Source organism: Osmerus eperlanus, chromosome 5 (assembly GCF_963692335.1).
Source record: "Osmerus eperlanus chromosome 5, fOsmEpe2.1, whole genome shotgun sequence".
Lineage (NCBI taxonomy): Eukaryota > Metazoa > Chordata > Actinopteri > Osmeriformes > Osmeridae > Osmerus > Osmerus eperlanus.
The window spans coordinates 19,360,460-19,387,462 of record NC_085022.1 but is presented as its reverse complement, the minus strand read 5'-3'; the positions used below and the strand labels follow the sequence as shown (position 1 = coordinate 19,387,462).

Sequence of the window (27,003 nt, the reverse complement as noted above, 5' to 3'; positions counted from 1 at the left end):
CTCATACCACACCGGAGCCCACTTTCGCCATCTAGTGGCTATGGAGTGCTTTGGGATGGACACACCGAGGGACAATAATGCATCCGAAGCTTATGTGGTATGCCTATGTATCATTTGCAATTAATTGGTAAAATTGCATTGAAGAGTTTCCGCTTTGGTAATATTATGGCCGTGTCAATAATGATAGGCTACTTTCCAGTCCTGTTTTTGTCAAGTCGTACATCACTGTTGAATATTTGATGAACTATCTACCCAGTTCACAGGATTAGAAAACCCGAAAACAAATAAAAGTATTATTGGGAATTTAGAATATGGATCTGTCAAGGTGCATCAAATGATGATGAGCGTGAGGCAGTGTCACCAATGACGTAGTATGCGCGGTCACGTGAATTTGGTCTCCATAAAGCAGCGTTCTTTAAGCGATGTGTAGCTTACCGACCGTGATAGACGTGTTTTTGCTATATTAATATTTCTACAGCTACTGAAGGAGAATAAAACTTCACATTTATATACATTGCTGCCACATTTTTCGCCCACCTACGGCCTATTGATTGGACAATTATTATTGTGTGATCCCGATGTGAGTACAATTATTTGTAATTTGTATCTATATTAGACCCTTATTTGTATATACGATTTGTATATACTTAAAGCTACGAGCTTTTGCTCGATTAAGTGCATCAGTGCATGTTGGACTTGTTTTTTGGAGTATTCGAGTTAAATTGTTCGGCATTTGACAAACCATCCGTGGCCGTAATGTTTACACTGAGGTTGATGTTATCAGGCTTGAGGATACCTCGGGAGCGAGCCTCTCCATCCCTGTCCAGTGGGAATATTTCCAAAATATGATTTGAGGCATTGTTATTCAATTGCTTCTTTTTCAGACACATTTCATTTTTATATGACCTGAACAGGCGAAATGCATGTTGTATAGATTGCCACCAACAACCTAAATGTAGCTTATCGTCAGTGGGAACAGCCTAGACAAGATAACATTTTTACAGTTTTCTCCACAATAATTCATTGGTCACCAAAAGCATTTGGAACGTGTTACCATTGTTGAGGGAGTGGAACGAGGCTGACGGGCTAAGGGGGAACAGATGCTAGCCCAAGTGAAATGTTGTGGTGTTTCCTCCCAGAGCAGTCTGTCCATTCTCCCTGGCCTCCTGCTGTTAACAAGAGCCCTCCTAATGAAGAGCTTGACAGGCTGGTGTCACTGGTTGTTACTACAGCCCTAAACCCACAACTTCATATGTTTGTTTAGGCCACTTTCTGTCATTCTGAATTCCACTGTTTTTGGACAGCTGCCTCCCATACACATACATGTTCCATTATTTGATAAGGAAGAGTAGGACCTACTCTTCTCGAACATCAAGAAATACCTTTTTTTTATCTTAGTCCTCAGCTCATTTGAAATGCTCGTTCTCTTGATGGTGTACAGAGAGGGGAAAACAGTTTTGACATTGTTATGTGACGCATTAGTGGTAAATATAAAAAATAGGACATTCATGCGTCACTATTGGGAAATATTTCCTGGATATTTCTGTCTTCTTGACAACCACACAAGGAGTTCCTCTTTCCTAACAACCAAAGGGATACTCTGGTTGTCATGTAATGCAGGCAATTTGCTTTTGTAAGCAGGTCGTGGGAGGATATCCGTTGTCTTGAGCATGATCTTTACTACTTTGATGTTGAAAGTCTGACTGATAAATGCGTTGATCTCTCCAAGAGTTCCTCTTTACTCTGATCCAGTGACGTGTTATGCTTTCACTGTGTAATGTAATGCTAGCAGTTTCATTGTAAATGGAAGTACAGGGTTTTTTTTATCATACGTTATATTGTTTTTAACAACTTGATTTTTAAAATGTATTTAATCTTCTCTCTAGATACGCTGTGCTGCATGTCTTCTGATAAAACAGAGTAGTATTTATTTTATTTTTTTCAAAGATTGAAACAGCATCTTTAAAATAATTGTTCTCTCCTGTTCAGCAAATGAGGGAATGATGGTTTGATTTCCGTCTGAAAAAATTATTGCTATGGTGAGGATTAGTAATGATTCTGAGGTCTCTGCTCGCTATTCAAGGGGAGGAGGCAGAGGATGATGTGGCAGTTGAAACAGGAGATTACTTCTATATTTAATCCTAAATCTGTCATGTATTATGTGACACATCTGCTATCCTCGCAGCTGTATATTTAGCAGCATTTATATAATCTAAAATGAAGGTGTGTATGGGGGTAGATCTCTTATTTTCATTTAAATCATCAATGCAGCAGGTGCTCAGTTATCTGTCTGTAGTCTGTGTTAAACTGTGTTATTTTTCATAGGGACAGACTTATAATGAAATGGTCCCATTGTGGAGGTTTTGTTGAATAATTTACATAAATGATGTATCATGTGAATAAGTAATTTGTTCTTTAGCATATTCATAAAATAACTTAGAACATGTACAACATTATAATACATTTATTAGCACAGATGCCACAGGATAATATGACTCTTAGATTGAATCTTTCCAGTCTAACAGCATGATGTGGACCGTTTAGACCTCTAAGCTCAGTGTGTCGTGTGGCAAAGCAGTAGACTCGGCCCAGTGCGTGGAATTCCCCCGCTATATCCAGGTTCTCCTCTTGTGGGTCAGTTTCATTTCTAAGCCTGTAAGCAGTGCTTAGGACTTAGTCGCATGACTCTGGCACATTAGGGAATGCCACAGAAAGCCATCAGACTTAAGTCTAATGAAAGATAAGAACTTAAGATGTGGACAGAGAACCTGCCTGCCTGCCTGTCTGCATTCCTGCCCGACTGCCAAGTAGTGACATGTCCAGCACCGAGAAGGGACTTGCTAGATGCTAAGTTCATAGCATCCTTTGGGGAAGTGAAGCCTGCCGCCTGTTTATCAGCAGCAGAGAGGGCAGAGGGGCTGTTGAGGCAGATAAAGCAGACCCTTTAGCCCAAGCACAATTAGTTACCCCGGTATGGAGCGCTCCCCGAGCGCTTGGCTATGTGATATCATCATGAACATAGCTTCCTTCAGTCCCTCACTACTCGATCATTCACAGTATTGTCAAAGCTCTGACATATAGACCTGTCTTGGGACTTGTATTACTCCTGGCTGTTGTCATGTTCTTCAACCTTTTTAAGAAGTGATGTGTTTCACTTCAGATATGCTGTCATGGCATGTACATCCTCGGCACTGCCGAAATTTTTGCTGATATATGATGCGGTTGCTTCCAGGAAAGGAATGCATAACCGTTTCCAGATGCTCTCTGCCCCTGTGTTTATGTACAGTGTGTGTATTCGACTTATGGACTGTGTCTCAAACTCAAATTATAACCCTAACCCACTGACAGAAATGAATGACCTAAATACAAAATATTTGTATTCCTTTCCCTGTTTCTTCCTGGCCTCAGTGTGGGAATGGGGACATGATGGAGGACAAAGGACCTCGTGTAGCAGACTACTTTGTGGTTGCTGGCCTCACAGATTCATCGAAGCCCCTGGAAGAGGAGCTCCACTTTGATGATGCCTGCCACAGGTCCGCCAAGCCCAAAGCTCCCATCACTGATGTGGCTGTAGTGATTCGCTCCATGGGGGAGGAGGTGCCCCAGGGCTATACCTGTGTGGATGTCACCCCCTCCGGGCTCTCGGCAGAGCTGAACGGAGCCAGTCTCAGAGGCCCACAGATCTTCCTCTGCTACAAGAGAGGCAAAGATAAGCCACCTCTCACTGATCTCGGGTGAGTAATCTCCTGTCACTGACCCCTCTCTCACCAAGCAGCTGTTATTCCTCCCCCTGAGACTCTTCTATAGCGTCACTTTACCTTTTTAAGTCAAGTCCATTTGTATTTATCCCACTAGGGGAAATTTGTTTGTAATGTAAGTTTAATGAATCTCCAGTCTCTTCCTAGATCATAGAATAGCGCAGTCTCCACTTTTTGTCTACAGTTGCCCCTCTCTACCTTTGCCATGACGACAATGTCACAGTAGTGTTTCAATGCGTCCCTTTCAGAGTTCTGTATGAGTGGAAGGAGAAACTGAAGTCTGGCTGTCACATCGTTCAGACCACGCCCTCTGGTCGCCCGGCAAACATAAGCAACTCCTCCTCCCAGCGCATCTACATCACCTACCGCCGTGTCTCCCAGAGCCAGCCACACACGTCATTGACCGTCACAGATGTTTGTGTCATCGTTCCGGGCAAAGGGGAGACGCCCCCTCACACTTTCTGCAAGGTGGACAAGAACCTCAACAGCAGCATGGTGAGATATTACTAAAATCCATAACATCATGTACACCATGCAAAGATCTTTTCCCCATTGTTATCTAATTGCTTGATCCATGTGACATTTTCAGTGGGGGTCCTCTGTCTACCTGTGTTACAAGAAGTCTGTAGCTAAAACCAACACGATTGCATACAAAGCAGGTAAAGTTATGTTCTTTTTGCTGAAGAAGACAGAAGAGTCTCTAAAGGTCACTAAAGATTCATGATTGTTTGTAATGTTTATTTCTGTGTAGGTCTGCTATGTAGATACCCTAAGGAGGATTATGAGTCATTCCCCCTGCCTGAGCCTGTGCCTTTGTTCTGTCTGCCCATGGGGGCGACCATGGAGTGCTGGCCAGCCCACACCAAACACTCCCTGCCTGTTTTTTCCACATTCGTCCTGACTGGAGCCTCTGGAGAAAAGGTAAAAGACCACCTTCCAGACCTAAATACACACACGGTCAACCTGCTGGACTGCTTTGATGTCGAGCCCGCTGTTACGTCTATAGAAATATGAGACAGACATGATAAATCTTGAAATACTCAGGTGAATACTAAATGTTACAATTAATAGACAATTGTCTGAAAATCGTACACTGAAGGAACTGCACAAACAACTTCCGAGCACTCTGTCCACAAAACCAAAGCTTCATGAAAGGAAATTTGCCAATCAATAATGGGTTGTCCTGGACTACTTTACAAATCCAGAACATTGTCCTCATCAGTGCACCCAGCTCACCTCATTGAACTTTTTTCCAGGCTGTTCTCTGGCAGCATAAAACCCTGCTAGGTTTCATTTATTTAGGTGTGATGACTTAAAAAATCTGAGAATATGTTTTATGCTCTGGCTTGATAAAAAAGAAAACTACAGTAATTTGTTGCCACAAAATCGCTTTTTTCCTCAATAAAATATTTGATTTCCCCTTTCAGTTTTTTTAAAGAGTAGCCCACGTGATTTCAGCATATGCGATACGTGTATTCAAATTCTGGGTCATCTTATATTCTGTGTCTGTTTATGTGTTTGCCATCATGTTCAGGTGTATGGAGCTGCCATCCAGTTCTACGAGCCCTACCCAGAGGAGAGTCTGACAGAGAGACAGCGCTCTCAGCTGGGTCTCCCAAGCACAGAACTCCGGCCGGAGGATACCAAGACTGTTCACACCAACAAGAGCATCTGCCTGCTGTCTCACTGGCCCTTCTTCGACTCCTTCAGGAGCTTTCTCACCTTCCTCTACCGCTACTCCATCTCTGGACCACATGCTCTGCCTATCGAGAAGTGAGTGCTCTCGATAGTATTTACAAAGCCTTTGTAAGTCACCACATGTCGGTCGGATGAAGCCTTCCATCTATTCCAAGCAGTCTCACAGTTTTGTTCTCTGTCCACAGGCACATTTCTCACTTCATGTACAAAGTCCCATTTCCCTCCTCACAGAGACCCCGCATCCTAGTTCAGGTGAGCTCTACTTTGGGGTCCCAACAGTGTGCTGGCATAGGTTTCTCTCGTGGTTTGCTTTCGGGTGTAAGTGGCTTTTGGCACTGATAGGTCATGGAGCCCTACCAGGGCTGTATTTGAACAGGGTTGTATGTGAACTAGCGTTTGTTTATGTGCCCTTTACAGCTGTCTCCACACGATAGCCTTATGCTGAGCCAGCCGGTCTCCTCTCCTCTACCCCTCAGGTACGGCAGGACCGTCTGTTTTGCCAGCTAAGAACCACAGAGATGCATACATGTCCTTCTGCACTCTATATACACAAGTTAGTTACAGTAGTTATCTAACTGTTTGGGTGATTCTATGTGTGACAGCGGTGGTAGCCTCTCGACTCTGCTGATGAACCTGGGTCCTAAAAACGCAGCCACCTTGCTGGTGCTGGCAGTCACAGAGCACAAAATCCTGGTCCACTCCCTGCGCCCGGCCGTGCTGACCAGCGTCACAGAGGCCCTGGTGTCGGTGAGCATCCCTGTCCCCTTAGCTGGACCGGAGAGTCGCAGCAGATTGGCCTCCTCAGTGCCACCTGGGTCCCCAAGTCTGGGGAATCTTCTTATTGAGTGTTTCCTCCTCTTGTTCCTTCCAGATGATCTTCCCCTTCCACTGGCCGTGTCCCTACATCCCCCTGTGCCCACTGGCCCTGGCAGACGTGCTTAGTGCCCCCTGTCCCTTCATTGTGGGCGTGGACTCGCGCTACTTCGACCTCTACGTGCCCCCGGCTGACATCAGCTGCGTTGACTTGGACACCAACACCATCTCCTAGTGAGCGACCTCCAACCTTTACTCTGACCTCGACCATCCACATCTTCTCATCTCCAACCAAAAACCCTTACCTCATACCCTTCTCAAGATAAGGCCATTCCAGTGCTGTTTGAGGTTGTCAGTGTCTTTATATCATCACAAACCCCTCTTAAATCACGGTAGAGATAACAGAATGAGGACCTCCTTTCATTTCATTCCAGGTTTAGCATTCCTCCCCACATGTGTGCTGTAGATGGCTACACTGACCAGAGATTGGCCTGACTCTTTCTCTCTCTCTCTCTCTCTCGCTCTCTCGCTCTCTCGCTCTCTCTCTCTCTCACCCATGTTGTCTGTAAAATCTTCCTCCCTATAATGATGAACATGTGTTCTGTTCTCAGCAAAGACGACAAAAGGGCCATGACGTGGAAGATCCTTCCCAGGAGGGCCTGCAAGCATCTCCTCAACACTCTCGGTAAACTCTATCAGCAGCTGGTTGATGGTGAGTGTCAAACAGATATTTATTTTGCATGCCGTAATCCTTTCAACCTTTGGTTTTAAATTATTCAAGATTGGCCTTTACCTCAGATTTTTTTGTTGTTGTTGCCATAATTAGACATGGGGTCTATCACTTGAGTAACTGTGGTTTATTTGTTTTGGGGTGATTCAGACATTCTATTTGAATGTTGTCTTTTGGTGTGTGGTGCACGTTAGAAGGCGTTGTGTCACAAACAGGCTTAGTCTAACTAAATGTAGTTAAGAGGTTTATAAGTGTGTGGGATTTATGTGTGAGATGGGCTTGAATCCCAGACTTACTGTAGTTGACATGTGAACGTGTGTGTGTGTGTAGTTGGCCAGCTGAACCGTGAGGATGGCCACGCGGAGGACCAAGTTATGACTGACAGGGAGCTCAGCAACGGAAAGAGCCTGCACACTCTGGAGCTGGAGATCCAGGAGGCCTTCCTGCGCTTCATGGCGGCCATCTTGAGGGGCTACCGCTCCTACCTGCTCCCCATCACCCAGGCCCCCTCGGAGAAGACCACAGACGCCAGCTCGCTCTTTGATCTACAAGGTAGGCCTCGACCCGGGAATGTACTGTCCTGACAACATGTTGTTGTTGTTGTTGTTGTTCCTGGTCTCGGGGATTTAGCCATGCAGCAGGTCCGTGTTCAGAGCTCTGGAACCATACCTTCAGAGTCGTGAATCACCCCTGAAATGAGCGTGGCGATCTCTTTTTAAGATCCAGCTGGAATTAGGCCTGGGCGGCATGACATACGACCATGATTAATAGCCATCTCAGAGCATATCTCGGGGGTGCTCTTACGTAATCAGAGTACATGTTGTTTCTCACTTATGCTGCCCTTGACATGCTGCAGTGTGCTTGTGTATCTGCTAACATCTGTACCTTGACCCCCCGTCTACACAAAGCGAATGATGGATGGCGGAGTTCTGGGAAGCCTAGCCAACCAGGACCGACGCGTTCCTCTCCCTGCCGCTTCTCTCGTCCGTCTCACCTCACTGTATCTCTCACGCTTTACATAACGTATGCTCGGTGTGCTTTTCTTCCCAGGATTCCTGAAGAGCAGAGACCGATCCCATCAGAAGTTCTACTCCTTCATGATGAAGACTCAGATGTTTATCCGCTTCATCGAGGAGTGTTCCTTCGTCAGTGATAAAGACGCCAGTCTGGCTTTCTTCGACGAGTGTGTAGACAAGGTACGCTGCGCTCCCCTCCCATGCCTCTTGTAAAGTCTCCTAAAGATGGGAGTTAGGGTTAGGCTAACCCTAACCCACGTCATTTCAGAGAAAATATTGCTACATCATCCGATTTGTTATTCAGACACCTTGGCTAGACTAACATGAATCACATGGGGATTTTGTAAATGCTTTGCAGCAACCCTTAAGTGGGTACTCTCACTTCTGCCTGAGCTGTTAAACAGAACCCGTTTTTTCTCTAAGTAAACCCCTTGCTTGCTTTTCTCTCTTTCTCTCCTTCCCCATTGCTCTCATATCTGCATCCTTCACTCTTGATATCCTGCTATCTCACCTGATACCTGCTAGACAGCTTAGTTCCAATTTTGTTCTGGGATTGTGGATATGACAAGCTAGGATTTGCATTTCTCGAGTACACATGAACGGACAAATAAAGTGTAAAGAATATTGATAATGTTAAAAGCTCCATTGTTACATGATAAAGTATCTTACATCTGCATTATGTGCATAGCAATGTACACATTATGAAAATGTTGTCAATGTGAAGAATTGCTACATTAATTGCTACATTGCTGTATTAAGCATCTGTGAAGTCGTTAGTCATTAGGTTGGGCGGTTGTCAAAAAGCATTTTCTCCCTCCTTGGGAAGTGACTCACTTCAGTGGAAGCCAGCGATTGTGGGACGTGGTCCATGAATAAGCCATGAGATGGTGAAACTGAGAGAACATGAAAGCTCTTGCAGGCAAGAGTGAGCATTAGCTGTCACTGTGGGTTAGCGATCTTAGTGTGCGTTATTGAATCAAGGGCCATTAAAAGACTAGAAGGGGTAGACATAACTCTTTCCAGTAGACCGAGAGGCAGACATGATTTTGAAGTGCCGGAAAGCCTTTTGACTTCTGCCTCACCTCATAAAAATCCAAAATTGAATAATATGAATAATTTCTTCAAAAATAGATAAAATATGTGAGACTGACTATACTGTGAAAGATAATACATATTATTATTGTGTCAGTGACACCCTAATTACAGTCTATGACTGTGTGAAAGTGTGCTGGAGATCCCGAATGAACTGTCCTCTGTCTCATTGTGTCTACGGGGCTTGTTGAAAGCGGTTGTTGTTTCAGTTCCCAACCCCAAGGCCCGACCTCAGTGCTAGAGGCCGGCAGTAGACTAATGAGGACGAGGATGGGGAGAGACTTTCATCCAAAGAGACCCGGACTGAAGGGACCGAGAGGCGCAACATGCATCCTGAAATCTAAAAGCAACACATTGTCACGGAGGTCAAGGGAGTCAGTTGACTGAATCATCCAGCCAGTGACTTGGAAAACATTCAATCACATCCGACTCTGTAGCAGTGAGAAACGTTGAAATGGAGCCACACCATTATAGCAGTTGTTTGTGTCACCATGTGACACACCTGTCTCTTATTAAAGGAGGGAACTGATAGTGTTAGGCAACAGTTCAGGTCTGGGTAGTCTAACGGGTTGACTAACGTAAGTGGAACATTCTTCACCCTGAGCTGCTCTCAGTGGAGGTGAGGGCCTTGACTGCTTCTGAAGTAGTGAGGGTAGCATCTATCTCCAGACCAGTGACTCAGAGGCCGAGGGTTTGTTAGATAAAGGGAGAGTGGCAGTCCAGAGCTCGAGCTAGTTCCCTTTTTCTGTAATGGTCTTATGTCCCCGGAGCGACGCGGCATTAAGGAATTATCTCCAGGTCAGTGCAGTTAGATTCATTTAGTCTTTGGGCGGGGGAGGGGCAGGGAAGGACTCAGTCGATCAATCCTACTTGGCATCGCAGTGTCAGATCGTAACGGATCTTAAGAAACAATCCCGCTGTGCGTGAACTTGTGTTGCGCATCGAGTTGTCCTCGTCAAGCCCTATCTTGCGGTCTGAGATGGGTCTCTGGCTGCTGCTCCCAGACCAGCCCGCAGCAGAGAGCTCCAGCCTCCCGGCCCAGCCTCTATCGCCATTGTGTTCAGGGCAGACAATGAACAGAGGCCTGGTCGATGACGAGTGTCTGTTTCCCCCCCCTTCCCCCCCAGATGGACAGCGAGCGGCCAGAGGACAGCAGACTCATTGAGCTGGACGAGTCCCACCGCAGCGAACACACGGTCTACATCAACCCCCCGGAGCTGCCCACCCCGCCCCCCGGACAGGAGCACCCTCTGTGCTATAGGTACGGCTGACCTGGAAAAACGGAACCCGTGTCCCGGCTTGGCCGGAGCATGCGTTTCTCCGTGCGAGTGAACGCCCACGTGCACAAACACACACCCACGTTTCCCAACCGCCTACGCTCAGTGAGTCACAGAGAGCGTTGCAGTGCCCCGGGCAGCCCGGAGCACAACACAGGGAGAGGCCCGGCTGAATTGGCCTCCATTGTTGGGAGGATTTTCTTCCTGTTGTTGTAGGACTGTGGGAGGATTTAGAGCTGGAACACATCCACTTCAGATCCTTTTTCAGTTCTCCGGCTCCCTTTGCAGTCAAAGCCAAGTCGTTTTTGCATGCGACGGCTGCGCTCGTGTTTGCGTGGGATTGCAAGTGGGTCGGATCTTTGCGCCGCCCCGAGCTGAGTGTGTCTGTCTTTGTGCAGCTATGTCGGCTTCCCCGTGTTGAGGCCTGAGCTGCTAGACCCCCTGGAGGGGCCTGACCCCCCCACCATGAACACAGCCTCCCGGCACGGCAGCCCCGCCAGCCCCACGGCCATCTTCAGACGCTCCAAACAGGTCAGAACCTCACCCCCTCGGATGTGCGACCCCCCCCCTCGCCTTCACAGCTCTCGCCGTCAGCCCCCAGGCCGTCACTCACCCACCCATCGCTTGGGCCTTTTTTTCCCCCAGGAGATCAAATCAGCCCAGCGGATGGCCAAGACCTACTCGTCCATGCCCCAGATGTGGTCCAAGTGTCTGCTGCGCCACTGCTACGGCCTGTGGTTCATCTGCCTGCCCGCCTACGTCAACGCCTGCCACTCCAAGGTGCGGGCGCTGCGCCTGGCCTACGACGTGCTGCGCAGGATGCAGGAGCGCCGGCTGCAGGCCCCTGACGAGGTAGGGAACAGAGACCTCAGATGGATGGGAGCGGTGGGCTCTGCGCGCTGCGGGATCATTGTTGGCCCGGGTGCAGCGTGTGGGTGTGTGATGTTTCCGTACTGTGGGTCTCCCTGCCAGGTGTGTTACCGCGTGCTGATGCAGCTGTGCGGACAGTACGGGCAGCCTGTGTTGGCTGTACGGGTTCTTTTTGAGATGAAGAAAGCGGGGGTTCACCCCAACGCCATCACATATGGTTATTACAACAAGGTACGTGCTCTAGTTTTACCTTTAGTCATTTTTTAATTGATGCGTACATCTGTAGAACAGTGACCGAACACAGACATTATGGGATCTGAAATGGCTAACGCCAAGGTAACTTCCCTTCCGTCTCTCACGATGAAACGTGTTTGCGTTTGTGTCGTCCAGGCGGTGTTGGAGAGCACATGGCCCTCCAGCACCAGAGGAGGCTACTTCCTGTGGGGAAAGCTGAGGAACGTGGTCCTGGGGGTGGTCCAGTTCAAGCAGGTGGGCAGGAAGCCCCAGTCCCAGCTCCGAGATCCCCACCTCTCAGGTGAGAACACGCCACCCACACACAGACTGACCTTGGGTACTGCTGCACACAGACACGCACTCTGCAGACGTTAGGGGACGTTTGTGTTGAAGGACTGCGTGCACATTGGGATACTGTAGAGATCTTCAAAGGCTGGGTTTTTTGGAGCCTTGGGGGTTTGAAAAGCATTTTTCTCTTGGCCATGACTTTTCCCCACAAGGAAACCTCATCTCCCCTAAGTGTCGTTGCTGCACAGACAACATGTTCCTGTCGGTACTCTTCATGAGCTGTAACATGAGCCTGTGGTGGGGTCCTCAGGGAAGGCCCCCCAGCCCCCCAGCCCCCCAGCCCTCCTCTCCTGTTTACTCTAGCCTGCCCTTGCCTTTCCAGGGCCTCCCCTCATGCTCCAACCAGCTTCTAATGAATGAGGCCAATTAGGAGGAGAGCAGATGTCTTGCTCCCCCAGCTGTAAGTGCTGGCAGGTCTCTCTTCATGTGACAGCCCTGTTCCCTCAGTAATCCCAGGCCTCATTACAACATATGTACAAGTATCTCGCTAATACAAACACCAAGCCCTTCTGCAGCCAAGAACTCACACTCACACATTTGTGAACCTTTTTAGTTGTTTGGTAAAGGGTGACTTATTGCTGTGTTTGGAATGCCAGTGCTGGTGAGTGGTAGGCAGCTTCTATCATGGCTGACCTCTTGGTTGGATCTCCTCAGACTGCAGTGATCTGGACACGGTGAGCCACGGAAGTGTGGACAGCGCTAACGACTCAGCTGAGCGAGCCTCCATCGACACCGACTTCACCAAGATGGACTCCAGCGATGATGGCTCAAGCACAGGTAGCCGAACCTACTCAACCGCCTCCTTCTCTTTTCATCTCAACTCCGGCTTGTCACATCCGCTCCCGGTGATGAGTTGAGTCCACCACAGTCTCCCTCACCCTCCCACAGTCTCCCTCACCCTCCCTCATCCTCCCACAGTCTCCCTAACCCTCCCACAGTGTCCCTCATCCTAGTCGAGGGTAGAACTACCTACCCCACTCATTTCAAAAGTTAATCGAGAAAGAAGGAGTGAGAGCAGAGAGCGAGCGAGCGAAGCCCGGTTTCACGGTTGCAGTAACCCGGTCTGGCGTGTGTTTCAGGTGGCCAGTCAGACCAAGGCTATGACTCACTGTCCAAAGAGGAGGAGGAGAGGCTGGGGAGCAGAGAGCGAGGCAGCACCCCAGCTGCGGAGGACAAGGAGGAGGCTTGTAAGTCATCTCTTGTCCCCTAAGCGGAATCAAATAACCATTTATTGACAATGTAACAAATGTTCTCTCGTTAAGAGCGTATCATCCCTGTGGAGGCCAGATGTCTTCCCAACATAGGTACCATACATAGTTATATTTAGACGGCTGTTTGGTAAGGTTTCAAAGAACCGAAAGGTTCAAATTTGTTGTTTTATATTTAATAGCAGTGCTGAATGGCTGAAAAAGTTGCTGTCATCATCATACATTTATGTGCCCAACCTGCGCTGAAAGTATTGTGTTATGGTATTTACTTCTAGTGCATCAGCTAACCGCCAGGCTTGTTTTCCACCCACAGTGCCAGAGAGGGAGGGCATGGTTTCTCAGCAGGTCCCAACAGACTCTAAGGATTCCTGTGGACCCCTACCAAAGAAGAGGCCCAACTCCCTGAACCTGTTTGGGGGACAGGGAGCTCCCAGGTCCAGGACTGCTAAGCAGTGCCCCCTAGCTGCAGACAGCAGACTAGGCCGTGCAGAGGCAACAAGCCCCACCACTACCACTGCCAGCCCCACCGCTGAGGAGCAGAGGAAGTCCGCCTCAGAGCTAGGAGAGGCAGAGGGCAGCGGGAACAGACAGAAGCCTGCAGTGGAGAGAAGCCTGAGCTGCACCGGTGCTGTGGTGAAGCCTGACGGGGCGTCCATCGAGAGAAGCATGAGCTGCACCGGTGCTGTGGTGAAGCCTGACGGGGCGTCCATCGAGAGAAGCATGAGCTGCACCGGTGCTGTGGTGAAGCCTGACGGGGCATCCATCGAGAGAAGCCTGAGCTGCACCGGTGGGCCAGTGGCGAGGACGGGCGTCCAGACCGGCTCCGACCCTCTGTCCCTGCTGGCGGCAGAGACGGAGCAGGAGGGGGACGGCAGCCGCGCCCCCTCCGCCCGCAGGGACCTGGCCGAGGAGATCCAGATGTACATGAACGCCGTCAGCCCCCTGAGCAGCCGTGCGCCCAGCATGGACCTCCAGAGCCCCTCCAGCCCCCTGTTCCACTCCAGCCCCTCCCCGCACAGCTCCCCCAGGCCCCCCCCGCTGGCACGCTCGCACACGCACCTCCCCCTCGTCGCCAAGCCCAGGGAACGCCTGCGGCCCTCGCCGTCGCTCCCCCTGGGGGCCTCGCACAGGGAGCGCCCGTCCTCCCTGGTGTCCCCCTCGTCGCCCAGCCTGTCCTCGTCCTCCTTCTCCATGGACTCCCTGCTCACCCCCACCCTGGGCATCTTCAAGAGCAGCGTCATCTCCGCCGGGAAGGGCGTGGCCGAGAAGGCCAGCCGCCTCTACTGCCGCCTGTCCTCCCAGACATCTCTCACACAGGTGCGCCCTCACACAACGCCCCACCACACAGTCCAACATAGAGTAGACTGAAGATTCAGTCTCTAGTCTGAAGGTTTGTTGTTGTGGTAACCCCCTCTCTCTCATCCCCACCCCCCACCCCCCTCCTATACAGGATGTGAACTACGACCAGATCAGTGTGTCCTCCCTGACCTCAGGAGACCCAGAATGCTCTTCTCTGTTGGAGGGTGACGCCTACCTAGATCCCGAGGGCTTCACCTCCCCCCAGCACGGCAGCGCCTCCCGCCTCAGAAAGTCCACCCTGGACAGCAGCCCCGGCACACCTTCCAGAGTGTTCCGCCACAACTCCTTTTCCAGTAAGTGCTCTGAACAATCCCTCACATCCCGCATTGCATTGATTGTGTAATGACCTCAGGTTTTTAGTAATGACTATGACATGAGTCAGCACAGCAAACGTACTTACTGTAAGTCGCTCTGGATAAGAGCGTCTGCTAAATGACTAAATGTAAATGTAAACAGTCTTCACTGAGTGTGTAGCACAAAGACTGTCATCAGTGAGCGCATGTGAATTATTCAACTGTATTGAGTTGGAGTGGAATTTTCGAGTGCCGCAAACCTTTCTCTCCATCGCAGTTCTCCAACGGTTGCGCAGCATAATAATGATCTAAATATAGAGGCGTGGAGATTAGCTTGCTGTGTTCACTGTTCAGGCTGTGCCAGGCAGCAGAGGGGCTGACTTGTGGAAGCTCTCTGTCTTTCTCAAGCCTGGGGCCCTATGCCTAGCTCTTTCTTTCTCTCACTCTCTCTCTCTCACCCACACAGACACACAACAGTGCAGACAAAGCACTCCAGTGATTACAGGCTCTTGGGAATAGGCCCTGCTCTTTCACATCATCATCATCATCATCCAATATAAGGCCCCATCTGGCTTCAGTTTCCACATATAATTACACAGGAGAGAACCCAGCCAGCCTTGTTGTCCTTACCTGTCATCCTCTATTGTTACCAGGTGGCTTGGTCCCACCAATCAGAGCTGCTCAAACTCCAGACTCCTCCCCAGACGCCGGCCGCTTCCACCTCAATCACAATCACACAGTGGAGGTGAGTCTGTCGCCAGGATGTCCATGAAGCTTAACAGGTCAGAGATGTGGGGGCTGTGTGCCTGCGTCCGGGGTGACTGACGTCTCCTTGTGCCGCGTAGGTGCTGATGTCGAGCTGCTCCTGCTGCAAGACGTGCGACTGTCTGGTGTACGACGAGGAGATCATGGCCGGCTGGACGGCGGACGACTCCAACCTGAACACCACCTGCCCCTTCTGTGGGACTCCGTTCCTGCCCTTCCTCAACGTGGAGATCAAGGACCTGCGGCCGCTCAGGAGGTAACACACACGCCCGAGCACACACACACACACACGCACACACACACGCCCGGGCACACACACCGCACATGTCATGTTGACAGTACAGCCATGAATGGTCGTGACATTCACAGACTTCTGTTTGTTTTTCCTTTAGGACCAGTGAGGAGAAGAACCTTCTGGAAAAAGATGTGTCTGCTTCTTGTCATCCGGAGACAGGAACTGAAACACCTCAGACACCCACGGCTTCTGCTGGGATTGTGGCTGGAAATTCACAGGCCTCAGCCCTTGCCCCAGCCTCATCCTCAGCCCCAACTCCAGCCCCTGTGACGATCCCTTACCTAAGCCCCTTGGTCGTGTGGAAGGAACTGGAGAGCCTCCTGGGGAACGAGGGAGATCAGGTCATCACATCCCCCAGCATTGTGGACCAGCATCCCATTGTCTTCTGGAATCTGGTCTGGTACTTCCGCAGGTTAGAGCTACCGAGCAACCTGCCCGCCCTCCTCCTCGCCTCCCAGCACTTCAACCATACAGATCAGGTAGGCAGGCCTGCTGAACCGCTCAGCTCATTTACCCGGTCTTCATGCTTAAGCAGAAACAAGGCTCTACTTTATAGAGCTTAATAGAGGTGCTCTAATGGTAGATTGTGTTCTATTGGCCTGTGCCTTTATCCCTGCAGCCCCTTCAGAGTGTGTCGTCTGAGGACAGCAAAAATGTGCTGGTGAGGATCATGTGGGATAACCTGAAGCTGCACAAAGACCCTGTTCAGCCCTGCTACATCCTGTGGAATGTACAATGTAAGTCCCAAGTCTACAACAAACATTCGGAAGATTGGAAGGGTCCTTAACTTAGCTTGCTATACCTGTCATTATTTGGAACTGAAAGTTCAGTGCCACTGAAGTCAGCTGAAAGGATGGACTGACTGTATGACCTTTGGGGCCGCTGTCCTGTTCCCCTCCTAGGTTCCAGTTCCCTGGTCCGTGCTGGAGCGTGCGAGGAGGGCCAGGTCTTCAGTGTGGAGGCCCTGCAGGCTGTCGTGAGGAGCATCCAGAAGAGTGACGTGTACCAGCCCATGAGCCATATCATCCAGCTGCTGGGGCCCAAACTGGGCTTCCGAAGGCAGAGGTGAGGAGGAGGAGGCACTGGGAGAAGCGTGATGCAGGATGTGTGGACGTCATGTAGGCGAGGAGGTTTTGATTGTGGTTTTAACTTGTCTGTGACCTGGATCCCTACAGGAGTCTGTACAGAGATATCCTGTTCCTGGCTCTGGTGGCTCTGGGAAAGAAAAACATTAGTATCGGTGAGGATATGTTGGATATGTAGCGTACATACAGTATTACACTAATTATTACCCATACCCTATATCCTCTAACTACTAGATCCGATGTAAGTTCATGTTGTTACAATAGCTATTGCAATGCTTTTACATAGCAGTTAATGTACACTCAATGTAAAGTGTTACCAAATATACACTATGATATAGGTTTCCCCAATAACCCTCAGTACTCATTGACCCTTGCCTTGTCTTCCTGCTGCAGATGCTTTTGACCGCGAGTACAAGATGGCCTACGACCGCCTGACAGCCAATCAGGTCAAACTGACTCACAACTGTGACCGCCCACCAGGTGCTGGGGTCATGGAGTGCAGGAGGACTTTTGGGGAGCTGTGTCTGTGATATCTCTGATGACCTTACACACACACACACACACCTATCCTTTCTCCCGCGCACACAAATATTTCCCTTCAGGCATTTTATCATACTCAGGACCATTCCATCTGACTGACAAGGACCAATAGGAGCCAGAGTTTAGAAGCACAATTGGGTAGATATACGACAAACAGCCTGTAAAGGTGGCTCTGTTATAGTAGAACAGTATGCCATGGCAAGGCTTGTGTTTTCCTGTGCAGTATTAAGATAATCGCCTGTATTTACACTATTATAACTATAGTAAATGTTTGTATAGTCCATTGTACATTGTATATTTTTTATGATCAATCTCTGGTAGCTGATGAATTTGTTAGAAGGTATGTAGAATGCAACAGTGTGGTTCTGTGTATCAGTGGTCCTGGTGACCATTTTGAAATTTGTCGTGTATGAAGGTACTTGCCTTTAGATGTACATATTTTGCTCAGCACTTTTCCAAGATTAACTTAAACTTTTGTCATTAATCACTCTTTTTAGTTATGAAAAAAATAGGTTAGGCTGTGGTCAGAGAATGCTACGGTCTCTTTATGGTTTGTAACCCTTGCTAAACCAGCCCTAACAACAACCCTAACAACCACTATGGCACTGCCGCAACCTTAAAAATGGTTCTATTCTTCATCTTCAGGAAGGTATTATTAAACATGCTCATACGACCCATTAGGTTCATTGTGTCTCAGAAACATTTCCTAGTTTCAATTGGAAGTGTATTTCTTTTGTACAGACCCTGAAAGTGATCCAATGGTGACCCAAAACGTTTTTTTTTCTTCTAAATCATCCAGGCCCGATCATACCAAAAGCAGAATCAGGAAATGCATAGTGTGTGCTTTGAGTTCAGTTGCCACAATATTTTCATAAATACATTTGATTTATTGACACATAGATACATCTATAAAAGAGGATGGTGTCTGATAGTCTGTTGGTTTCTTAGTGTCTTGATTGTACAGTGTCGGTGTTTCAGTGGCACAGTTCAACAATGTAAGAGCTGTGCTCTATTATGTCACACAGACAAGGAAATCAAATCAAATTATTGGCTGTTATTTGCTACATTTACAGAATAGGTTATAGTATAGCAGGATGAAGAACTCTGAGTGTCTTGTTTACTATTGTCAGACACAAAAAACAGTAGCAACAGCCTGTCTACGCCAAGGGAAAATATATATATTTTTTACCTGTTTAGCTAACACTATCCTAAGCCACACACATACAATGTTATTGTACTAGGAACCTGCTGACACCTTTAACTGTTTAAGTACAGTTTTGTTGATCTCTGTGTAGCCACTAGCCCTTGACTGACCAAAATGTCATGTGATGTCCTTACCTGTTGTTTACACTGTTACTCAGTTAGAGAAATGTTTAAAAAAAATATTATTTATAATTTTTCACTGGAACTAATTTCTACATTTTATAAAGAAAAACCTTCTTATTAAACGTGGATTAAATGAGTAATATGTTTTGGCTGGTCCTGTGTAAATGGGGGAAAAAATGGTTTCATGTTTAAGCTGGGTGAGCTGTTTTTGTAACATCTGGATGCATACATTCACTAGACTAGTACTCTATGGGCAAACTCATGAGACCATCGAGGACAGTATGTTAACCTGACTTAATCAAAACGAAAAGACAATTCAACTAATGTGCTTCACATAAAGCACGTACACAATTAGTCATCATTAAATCAGTCAGCTAAATATTGAACATCACAAAATCAGAGTGAGTTTAACATACATATTGACAAATGACGTGACAAAATGAATTGGGATTGGACAAATATCTGTGCTAAGTTTATAAAACTAATGCATTGTAGTGATTGGTCCAGTCTGAGTGATATTGACCTATACCATACTGCAGAGATAATATTGTCCAGGTTAAGCTGCCATAGTGACTAACAGTGAGTATCCTAATGTACATTGAGTGCCATAGCCTGTGTATGCTGACACACTGCTGTGGCAATCGATATGGAGCCAGTGTAGTATGTTGATTTGCACACGTTCTGTGGATCTCCAGAGCCGAACACCTCTCCTGACATGGTGGTCATCTCTGGTCCGGCGCTCTCAGATGGACACAGGGCACATGATGATGCGGTCTTCCAGCATCACGCTGAGCACCAGGAACACAAAGTAGAGCAGGAACATGGTGGAGCCCAGCATTTTGTTCATCTTCCACTTGCAGACGGCGATGGAGATGATGACAAACAGGAGCATGAGGAAGAGCAACACGATGGCGCAGAAAAGCCCATTGCTGCTGACCTGCACCGGAGCGAAACCATGGAAACTAGAGTACATCAGCCATGGGACAGGCAGGCTGGGGGGGAGAGAGAGAGAGAGAGAGAGAGAGAGAGAGAGAGAGAGAGAGAGAGGGGGGAATGTAATGAAGCTTCTTGTCACCTGAGACAAGGTCATAAAGTGTATATAATAGCACCATCGAGATGACAAACTGAAATCTTTTTTAGAATGGCTACAGCAGGTTTTGTTGAGCTAACATCAACATCTTTACCCCACTGTGATGTCAAAGATATTGCTCCCCACTGAGCTGGAGACGGCCATGTCTCCCAGACCTTTCCGGGCCACGATCACGCTGGTGATGAGGTCGGGGATAGACGTCCCCGCCGCCAGGATGGTCAGACCCATGATCTCTTCTGAGATTCCGATTGTCTCACCCACCTGGGTAGAAACAGGATACCAGCAGGAAAATCGACAGTTTGGTAATTCTAAAGTTTATATGAGACTCAATCTGCTGGAACATATAGTTACCAACTGCAAAGTCTGCATATTTACTCATTCCCTGTTTACTTGCAGCATATACAATATAAATGCACAAAGAGGAAGCCCATCATCTTCAGGCTTTGGTACAGATGTTGTTATCCAATGTTGATCCAGTGTGAGGGCTTAATACAGTTACTGGTGCTACTGACCTGATGCGCCCACCACACCATGAGATAGGAAAACACAGCGATCCATGCAATAGAACCTAGGAAGGTCATCGCAAAGAATTTCTTGGATTTCTGGAGAACAAAGAAGAAAAAAGACTGACTTGACTCACAAAATAATGGTTTGTTGGTTGGAAAATTGAATATGAAGATTGAATTTGTGGATTTAATGACTAGCGTGTGACTGGGGCTGTTAATAATCTATTTAGAATATGCCAGGGGGTGCTGGTGCTTGTGATAAATCTTGCCTAGGGCGCCAAATGTGCTAGGACCGGTACTGCCTATGCCTATCCTTAGAAATCAAAAACAAAGCTACAAGGTGTCTGATAATGCCAAAGCTCTAACCATCTTTAGCATAATCTTGTTTTAAAAACCGATGCGGTGGAGTACATTCTAATGAGTGTATCTGGGATTTGCTAGAAACCTAACCCAAGCCTGAGGTGTTTTCTGCACGAGTCTTACTGGGTTGCGGACATCCGGAACTGTCAGCCACAGAGGGAAGATTATGGGCAGCAGGAAAAGATAGGTGGCTTGTTTACGTGGTGTTTCCGGCCACTCTAAAGACAAAGGTTCATCATTTTCATCTTCATTATCCTCTTTGTCTTCAACGGCATCATCCTCAGCTTCCTCTTCATCCTCACTGTCTTCATCACTGTCCTCTTCGCTGTCATCATCCTCATCATCACTGTCATCAGAGCTGTCAGAGCCACCCTCTCCCTTAGCCTCCTCATCATCCTCGGACAATAAACCAACAGATAGATATACAGGCAGAGAAGCAAACAGGCAGAAAGGCAGATAGGCATGAAGGCAAACAATAGAAAAATTACTCACAAGCAACAAACAAAAGTAATACAACCTAAGACCAATATCAGTAAGTAAAGCTTTATCAGCTATCCCCCTAAAGAACCCGTTGGCCTAAAAAAACACATCGGTACACATTGTACTGAGACTCTCACATAGACAGGTATCAAAGAGAGACTTCTGTGTCTGTGCTTTTTAAGAACCACCAGGTTATAGGTGGCTCCTACCTTCAGGCCCCCAGGCTGCTCCTTCACAGCAGGCTCCTTGGGCGGGTCACTTTTTTTTTCTCCCTCTGGGGCAATAGCATAGGGAATAAACAAACACAGCCTTAAGCAAAAACTTGTCATCTGGACATGTGGCAGCAAGAGGTACCGACTGTAGGGAATCTGGTAGTAAACCCTAACTTAACCCTAACCCTAACCCTAGCTGAAGAAGTTCAACCTGCCAAAGACAATGATGGTGCACTTCTACTCAGCCATCATTGAGTCCATTCTCACCTCCTCCATCACCGTCTGGTACGCTGCTGCCACTGCCAAGGACAAGAGCAGACTGCAGCGTATCATCCGCACTGCTGAGAAGGTGATTGGCTGCAATCTGCCTACCCTCGAGGACCTGCACACCTCGAGGACCCTGAGGCGAGTGAGGAAGATTGTGGCCGACTCCTCCCACCCTGGACACTCCCTGTTTCAGTCACTCCCCTCCGGCAGAAGGCTGCGGTCCATCAGGACCAATACCTCACGCCACAAAAACAGTTTCTTCCCTTCCGCTGTCGGCCTCTTCAACAAGGCCAAGGGACCACACTGACTCTAATGACTTCTTGCTTAAAACACACTGCTTTTTGCACTGCATTACAAAATGGTATCTTGTACATTTGTATTTTTTGTAATATTTGTATTTTTGTATTTTTATATTGTAATTTACGGCAACTTATATTTTATTTTATTGTATATTTAATTATATTCTAATCCCACTTAGTACTGCTAGTTTATGTACCCTTAGTATAGATAGTCCACATATTTAAATTTTAGGTATATGTTTATTGTATGCACCTTCCTGCCAAAGCAAATTCCTTGTCTGTGAAAACTTTCATGGCGAATAAATCCCATTCTGATTCTGATTAAACAGTCAGTTAGCGACTGTGTCCATTGTCAAAATAAAGCACTCTAGTGAGCAGTAAGTATTGCGCGTTCAAGTTAGCACGTTGCAAGAATGTCGCACAATGGCCTCACTGATAATTCTTACTCCATACAGCCTTGTATATTTCCGCTAATACACTGTAATGTTCTAATGATGCTCTATATCTGGGGAGATCAACACATTAATCAACACACTACAAGACCAGGCAGGAAGGAATATCATGTGTGTTAAGCTGACAGCCCACTGAGCTTTCCGTCCATCAGAAATCATTACACCATAAACACTGCTTTCTCATTCGTTGAGCTAATCCGTCTCACCGTCAGATTTGGGTTTTGTCTCCACTTTCCCCCTGGCCATGCTGTTCAGAATCTCTGCCTTTTCCTTAAACTTTCCTGTAAACAACCAAGCTATTATTAAGATTGAGTATGATGCAGGTGAATAGGTAAAGGTTCAATTTAGTTCACTATGGCGACGTGATACACATTACCACAGATCGGCACAAAAGCAACTTCAGAATAATGGTGAAAATACAGCAGGAAGAAGCAGCAAAGTTGTCTATCAGCAAAAACAGTGAAGTTCAGTGTGATTTCACATCCCCAATACAACAGCATGAACACACATCACAACACAGCTAATTTGTTTTAGGGGAACTTACCTTTCCCCTACTCTAATCTGCCAACATGAGCATCTTCATTTATTACCGTTTTTTAACAGGGAGATGACTAATGCATACAGAACTTCTAATTTGTCCTTTTCAACCTGTCTCACCGATCTTGTCAGCTCATCTCAATGAAAGGGATACTAGCAGCATGGGTAGATGTATATAATCGTAGTGGTTGCTGTCAATCTAACCATGGCAACAGTTACAGTATGCCATTTGGTAGCTCAAACTCGTACCCCACCTAAACGTAAAAATAATACCCCTCTCTACTGTAATATACATACAGTCCCCAAGGAATAACAATTTGATCAGATTTGATTGCAAACTGTGATGTAAAATATATTTAACGTGTTTTGTCACAGGTGTTGGGTAACTCAGTGGGCTACCAGGCCAGTGGTCTCAATGGACATGAAAAGGTATGAATGATGGCGCTATTGAGATAAAGAAATTGGTCAGGTAGAGGCTGGCAGTGATCCAGCTTTTATGAGCTCAATCCAAAGCTGATTACTGGACCTCAATCTGTGCAGTGTTGAGGGCCTGAGCCTGGGCCCTGGGCCCCAGGTCACTATACATACACTGTACAAGGTTACAGAACCCAATAGAAGGCAAATAGACATGCATCACATGACCCAATGTGATGACTTGTGACATACGAGTTAGACATATGCAAATGTCCCGTATCCCATGAGCCTTTTCACCTCCTTCATCACTACACAACTGAATCACTCCATACAGTGGAATGACAAGTATTTATCTGCTTAGCATCAGGACTTAGTGGTATCTCCATTTGGAACACAATGCTAATCCATTTTATTGACAGAAGGACAAAGGGACTGTCCATGATGCACAGTGCACGCTGTCGTCAGGACAAATTGAAAGGGCTGGAAACATTGGTATAGTTTGTTACTCTGCTTTAATGACAACTAACCTTCACCTAAAGGGTCTAGCGTGTGGATCATCAGCTGGAAGATGGTGGTCCTCATGGTGCTGTTGTGCAGGGAGGCTGAGCTGCCGCCTCGCTGAAGGGCTGGCTTCAACTCGAGAAAAAGAACGAGATCTAAAGTCATAATGGCGGAGGGAACCACAAGTCTACAGAACCCTCCGCACACAATCAATATCCTACTGAACACATTTAGCATCTCTAGCTTTAGTTTATTTGTGAGGTCCAGTGGATGTACCTTCAGTCGATTCTTGTTATCTGGTTCGGGAGGTGGGTTCTCTTCGACTGATGCCACGTCATTCTGTATACAACACCAAACAGACCAATATCATACCAGCATATACATGCTGAGAAGGCTTACATGGTGGCAATACAATGATTACATGGCAATCAGTACACATCTGTCTAGTATACAGCCATGTTGCGTTTCAATTTCCTGAACTCCCTCGATGAAATGTGATATGGTTTAAGTGGGGCATACAATAATGTAATGTTGTGTACAAAGAAAGATAATGTAAATCACCATCAATGTGTGCCGTTTTTGTAAGGCCTGTTAGTTTCACTATTCAGCTGAACAGAAACATCTGACCAAGCACTAGTGAGTTTAAGTACTGTGTATACAGTAAGCTTCAATCACACTTACCAGAGTTAAACACTGTATATGTTATAGCTACGGTATGTCCTTTACAACCTAAAGGATTAGGGGTTATGGTAGGTGATGATTGGCTTTGGGTCTACAGGGCCTAAGTGAGTATGATCCTCCCACTCTGGTACCATGATTTACTTTATCTAAAAACCATAGGTGTACAGAGCTGTCACGGCAGATAAGCAGATGTGATGATCTCCTTGAGTAAAACAACAATAACAACTATTCTGCTCTCATATATTCGCTGCATATCAATGAGTGAGCAGCCAGACATGCATTAAGCTGTGCCAAATAAACACTGGAACATCATAAAAAGAATGTTTTTGAAACAGCGTGAGAGGTTGCTGTTTCTGATTCCCTAGGAAAATATTGACACTCGCTTTCATGTTGCTGCCACAAATTCAATTTGTTCGTTCTTCAGCTTCAGTATTCAGTGTACGCCGTTTTCAAGCTGTTTTACGATAGGTTTCAAATGTGGATTTTACTAGCTTGATAAAGCAGAGGAACACTTACCTTGTCAGGTTCCTCGATAGCGATGACTTTCATAATGCTCTTGTGTTTCATAAGTTGGGACTTGAAGGCACGCTCTATTTGTACATTGAACTTCATAAAGCACACATAAGAGGTGTACCCACCCACCAGCATTACACTCTCCCACCACATGATGGTATTATCCAGAAAGAAAATGATGAGCATGATCAGATCGATGATGTAGAAAGACACATCGCGGAACAGAGGCCACCAGGTGAGATGGAGCATCTCTCTGGAGAAGACGGCACACATGCCAATCACAAACAGAATGTTGAAGACCGCTGAGCCCACGATGGTGCCGATGCCAACGTTGCTGTGTGAGATAAAGACACCGATCAGGGAGGTGAAGAGTTCCGGGGCAGAGCCCCCTGCAGCCATGAAGGTGGCCCCTGCCACGTCGTCGGAGATGGCCAGTTTGTCTGTAATCACTCCCAAGGCTGGAACGAAGAACTCATCACACACGATGGCAAGGGAAACAAACATGTAGATCATTCCACTGATGTGTAGGATCACCCAGCCTCTCCTACGGTCTTCCACAGTGAATAGGTCCTGGGGGTAGTCTCCCTTTATGTGTGGGGCATCCCCAGGGGCAGAGAGCGTGGTGTTGGGTACTGCGGATGTTGGTGGGGGTGTGGGAGCCTCTGTGGGTTTGGGTGGTGCTGGATCCACATAGATACAGTGCACGATAATCCGTTTTGTAGTTGTGGATGGGGTATCCTCTGTGGTGGTCATGAAAGTCGTGGTATCAGAAGTCATTTCAAAGGGTAATGCCTCTGGTGTTGTATGGCCTGACAGCTCGTCCACTTCGGAATGAGTGTTGAGGTCCACTTCCTCCACAGTCCTGGTTTGAGCTTCCAATGTATCTGTTTGGACCACTTGAGGATCCTCGCCCATCTGTGAAGCTGCCCAGGACTCTGACATTCTGGCACTGATGGTCAACTGATATACGCAACATATCAAGAGCCCAGAAATGAGGAACAGAACACGGCTCAGCTGGAGTCGTTTCCTTCGTGTACAATACATCTTCCCCTGTGCTGTACTGCTATTGGCTATAGAGAATTAGGTTGCATATAGGAGCATGAGTGAAGGATAAATCCACAATGTCTCCCCAAAAGTCAATGGGGTGATACAATGCAGGACCCAGATGAATCATGTCATAATCAAACCATTGGATTTCGTGGCCTGTTTTAAAAGCAAGAAAACATCAAGGATTCAAGTGATTATCTGGTGGAATTAAGTAGCACAAAAATGTTGGTCTTTTGATTTACACGCATAAGGTATTCTTTTTGGACTGTGCTTTAGACACAATTCAGTCCTACAACACATTCATATCCCATAATACCCCTCACCTTGCTGTCTGTTGTAATTGTTTGAAACTAAATGACACAGCAAACATGAACAAATATTGACACTACAGAAAGACCAACGACAAGTAGTAAGTCTAATACAGTAATGCTGATCATAAAAAGATGTATACTTTTTCAAGTTTTACATATTCACCTTTTCAGTCTCAAACATCAGAGACACTTCTTGTATACAACTTCACAGTAGTTTTCCCACGTACACAAGCTCATATGCAATAGCCTGCATTGTGATAATGCTCTTGCTGTTAACTACAGGTAACCTTACCTGCGAAGCACTACAGCAGGAAAGGCAATTATGTGTCCACACATGTAATATCCACAGCTGGGAAGCAGTGGCACCAAGAGCGGGAAGATGCACCCCGCGCGCAGTTGTCACAAGAGGGTCAAGCTCGAGGACGCACCACAGGACAGGTCTTCTTCACCATGGATCAGCATAATACTTAATACCTGAAGTCTAAGAGGATTATGTGTATTGTCTGCGACACTCTAATTATATCTTACATTTACATTTCAATTACTTTTTATGAAGCAAGTTTTTGTTTACTTATTCTTTTGAGATGTGAATAGTGTGTTCTTTAGAATAAGGAAGGATTTATGTT

At 47.0% G+C, this 27,003-nt stretch overlaps 2 protein-coding genes across 5 annotated transcripts; one reads left to right on the top strand and one right to left on the bottom strand.

The window, feature by feature from the left end:
* The first annotated feature begins 411 nt into the window (after positions 1 to 411).
* On the top strand, positions 412 to 18,868 carry dennd4a (DENN/MADD domain containing 4A). The gene is made up of 29 exons (XM_062462390.1): positions 412 to 580; positions 3,409 to 3,734; positions 4,007 to 4,253; positions 4,348 to 4,417; positions 4,510 to 4,679; positions 5,293 to 5,531; positions 5,642 to 5,708; positions 5,874 to 5,932; positions 6,059 to 6,203; positions 6,328 to 6,503; positions 6,881 to 6,981; positions 7,330 to 7,551; positions 8,050 to 8,195; positions 10,235 to 10,368; positions 10,783 to 10,915; positions 11,030 to 11,236; positions 11,357 to 11,485; positions 11,645 to 11,789; positions 12,491 to 12,613; positions 12,916 to 13,023; positions 13,358 to 14,361; positions 14,495 to 14,696; positions 15,350 to 15,441; positions 15,542 to 15,717; positions 15,854 to 16,235; positions 16,376 to 16,493; positions 16,659 to 16,821; positions 16,932 to 16,996; positions 17,235 to 18,868. Exons 2-29 carry the CDS (start codon positions 3,424 to 3,426, stop codon positions 17,369 to 17,371), a joined length of 5,271 nt encoding a protein of 1,756 aa, XP_062318374.1. The 5' UTR covers positions 412 to 580; positions 3,409 to 3,423; the 3' UTR covers positions 17,372 to 18,868.
* Positions 18,838 to 26,816, bottom strand: slc24a1 (solute carrier family 24 member 1). Of its 4 annotated transcripts, none has more exons than XM_062462391.1 (10): positions 26,670 to 26,816; positions 25,023 to 26,222; positions 24,102 to 24,164; positions 23,852 to 23,960; positions 22,580 to 22,654; positions 21,353 to 21,417; positions 20,787 to 21,059; positions 20,310 to 20,399; positions 19,892 to 20,058; positions 18,838 to 19,699 (listed from the first exon to the last, which is right to left on the bottom strand). In XM_062462391.1, the coding sequence occupies exons 2-10, from the start codon at positions 26,061 to 26,063 to the stop codon at positions 19,450 to 19,452; spliced, it is 2,133 nt and encodes a 710-aa protein (XP_062318375.1). In that variant the 5' UTR covers positions 26,064 to 26,222; positions 26,670 to 26,816; the 3' UTR covers positions 18,838 to 19,449. The 4 variants fall into 4 exon arrangements, with proteins under 4 accessions (XP_062318375.1, XP_062318377.1, XP_062318376.1 ...); XM_062462393.1 differs by having other exon boundaries at positions 23,858 to 23,960; XM_062462392.1 differs by having other exon boundaries at positions 23,852 to 23,954.
* Positions 26,817 to 27,003: the final 187 nt, after the last annotated feature.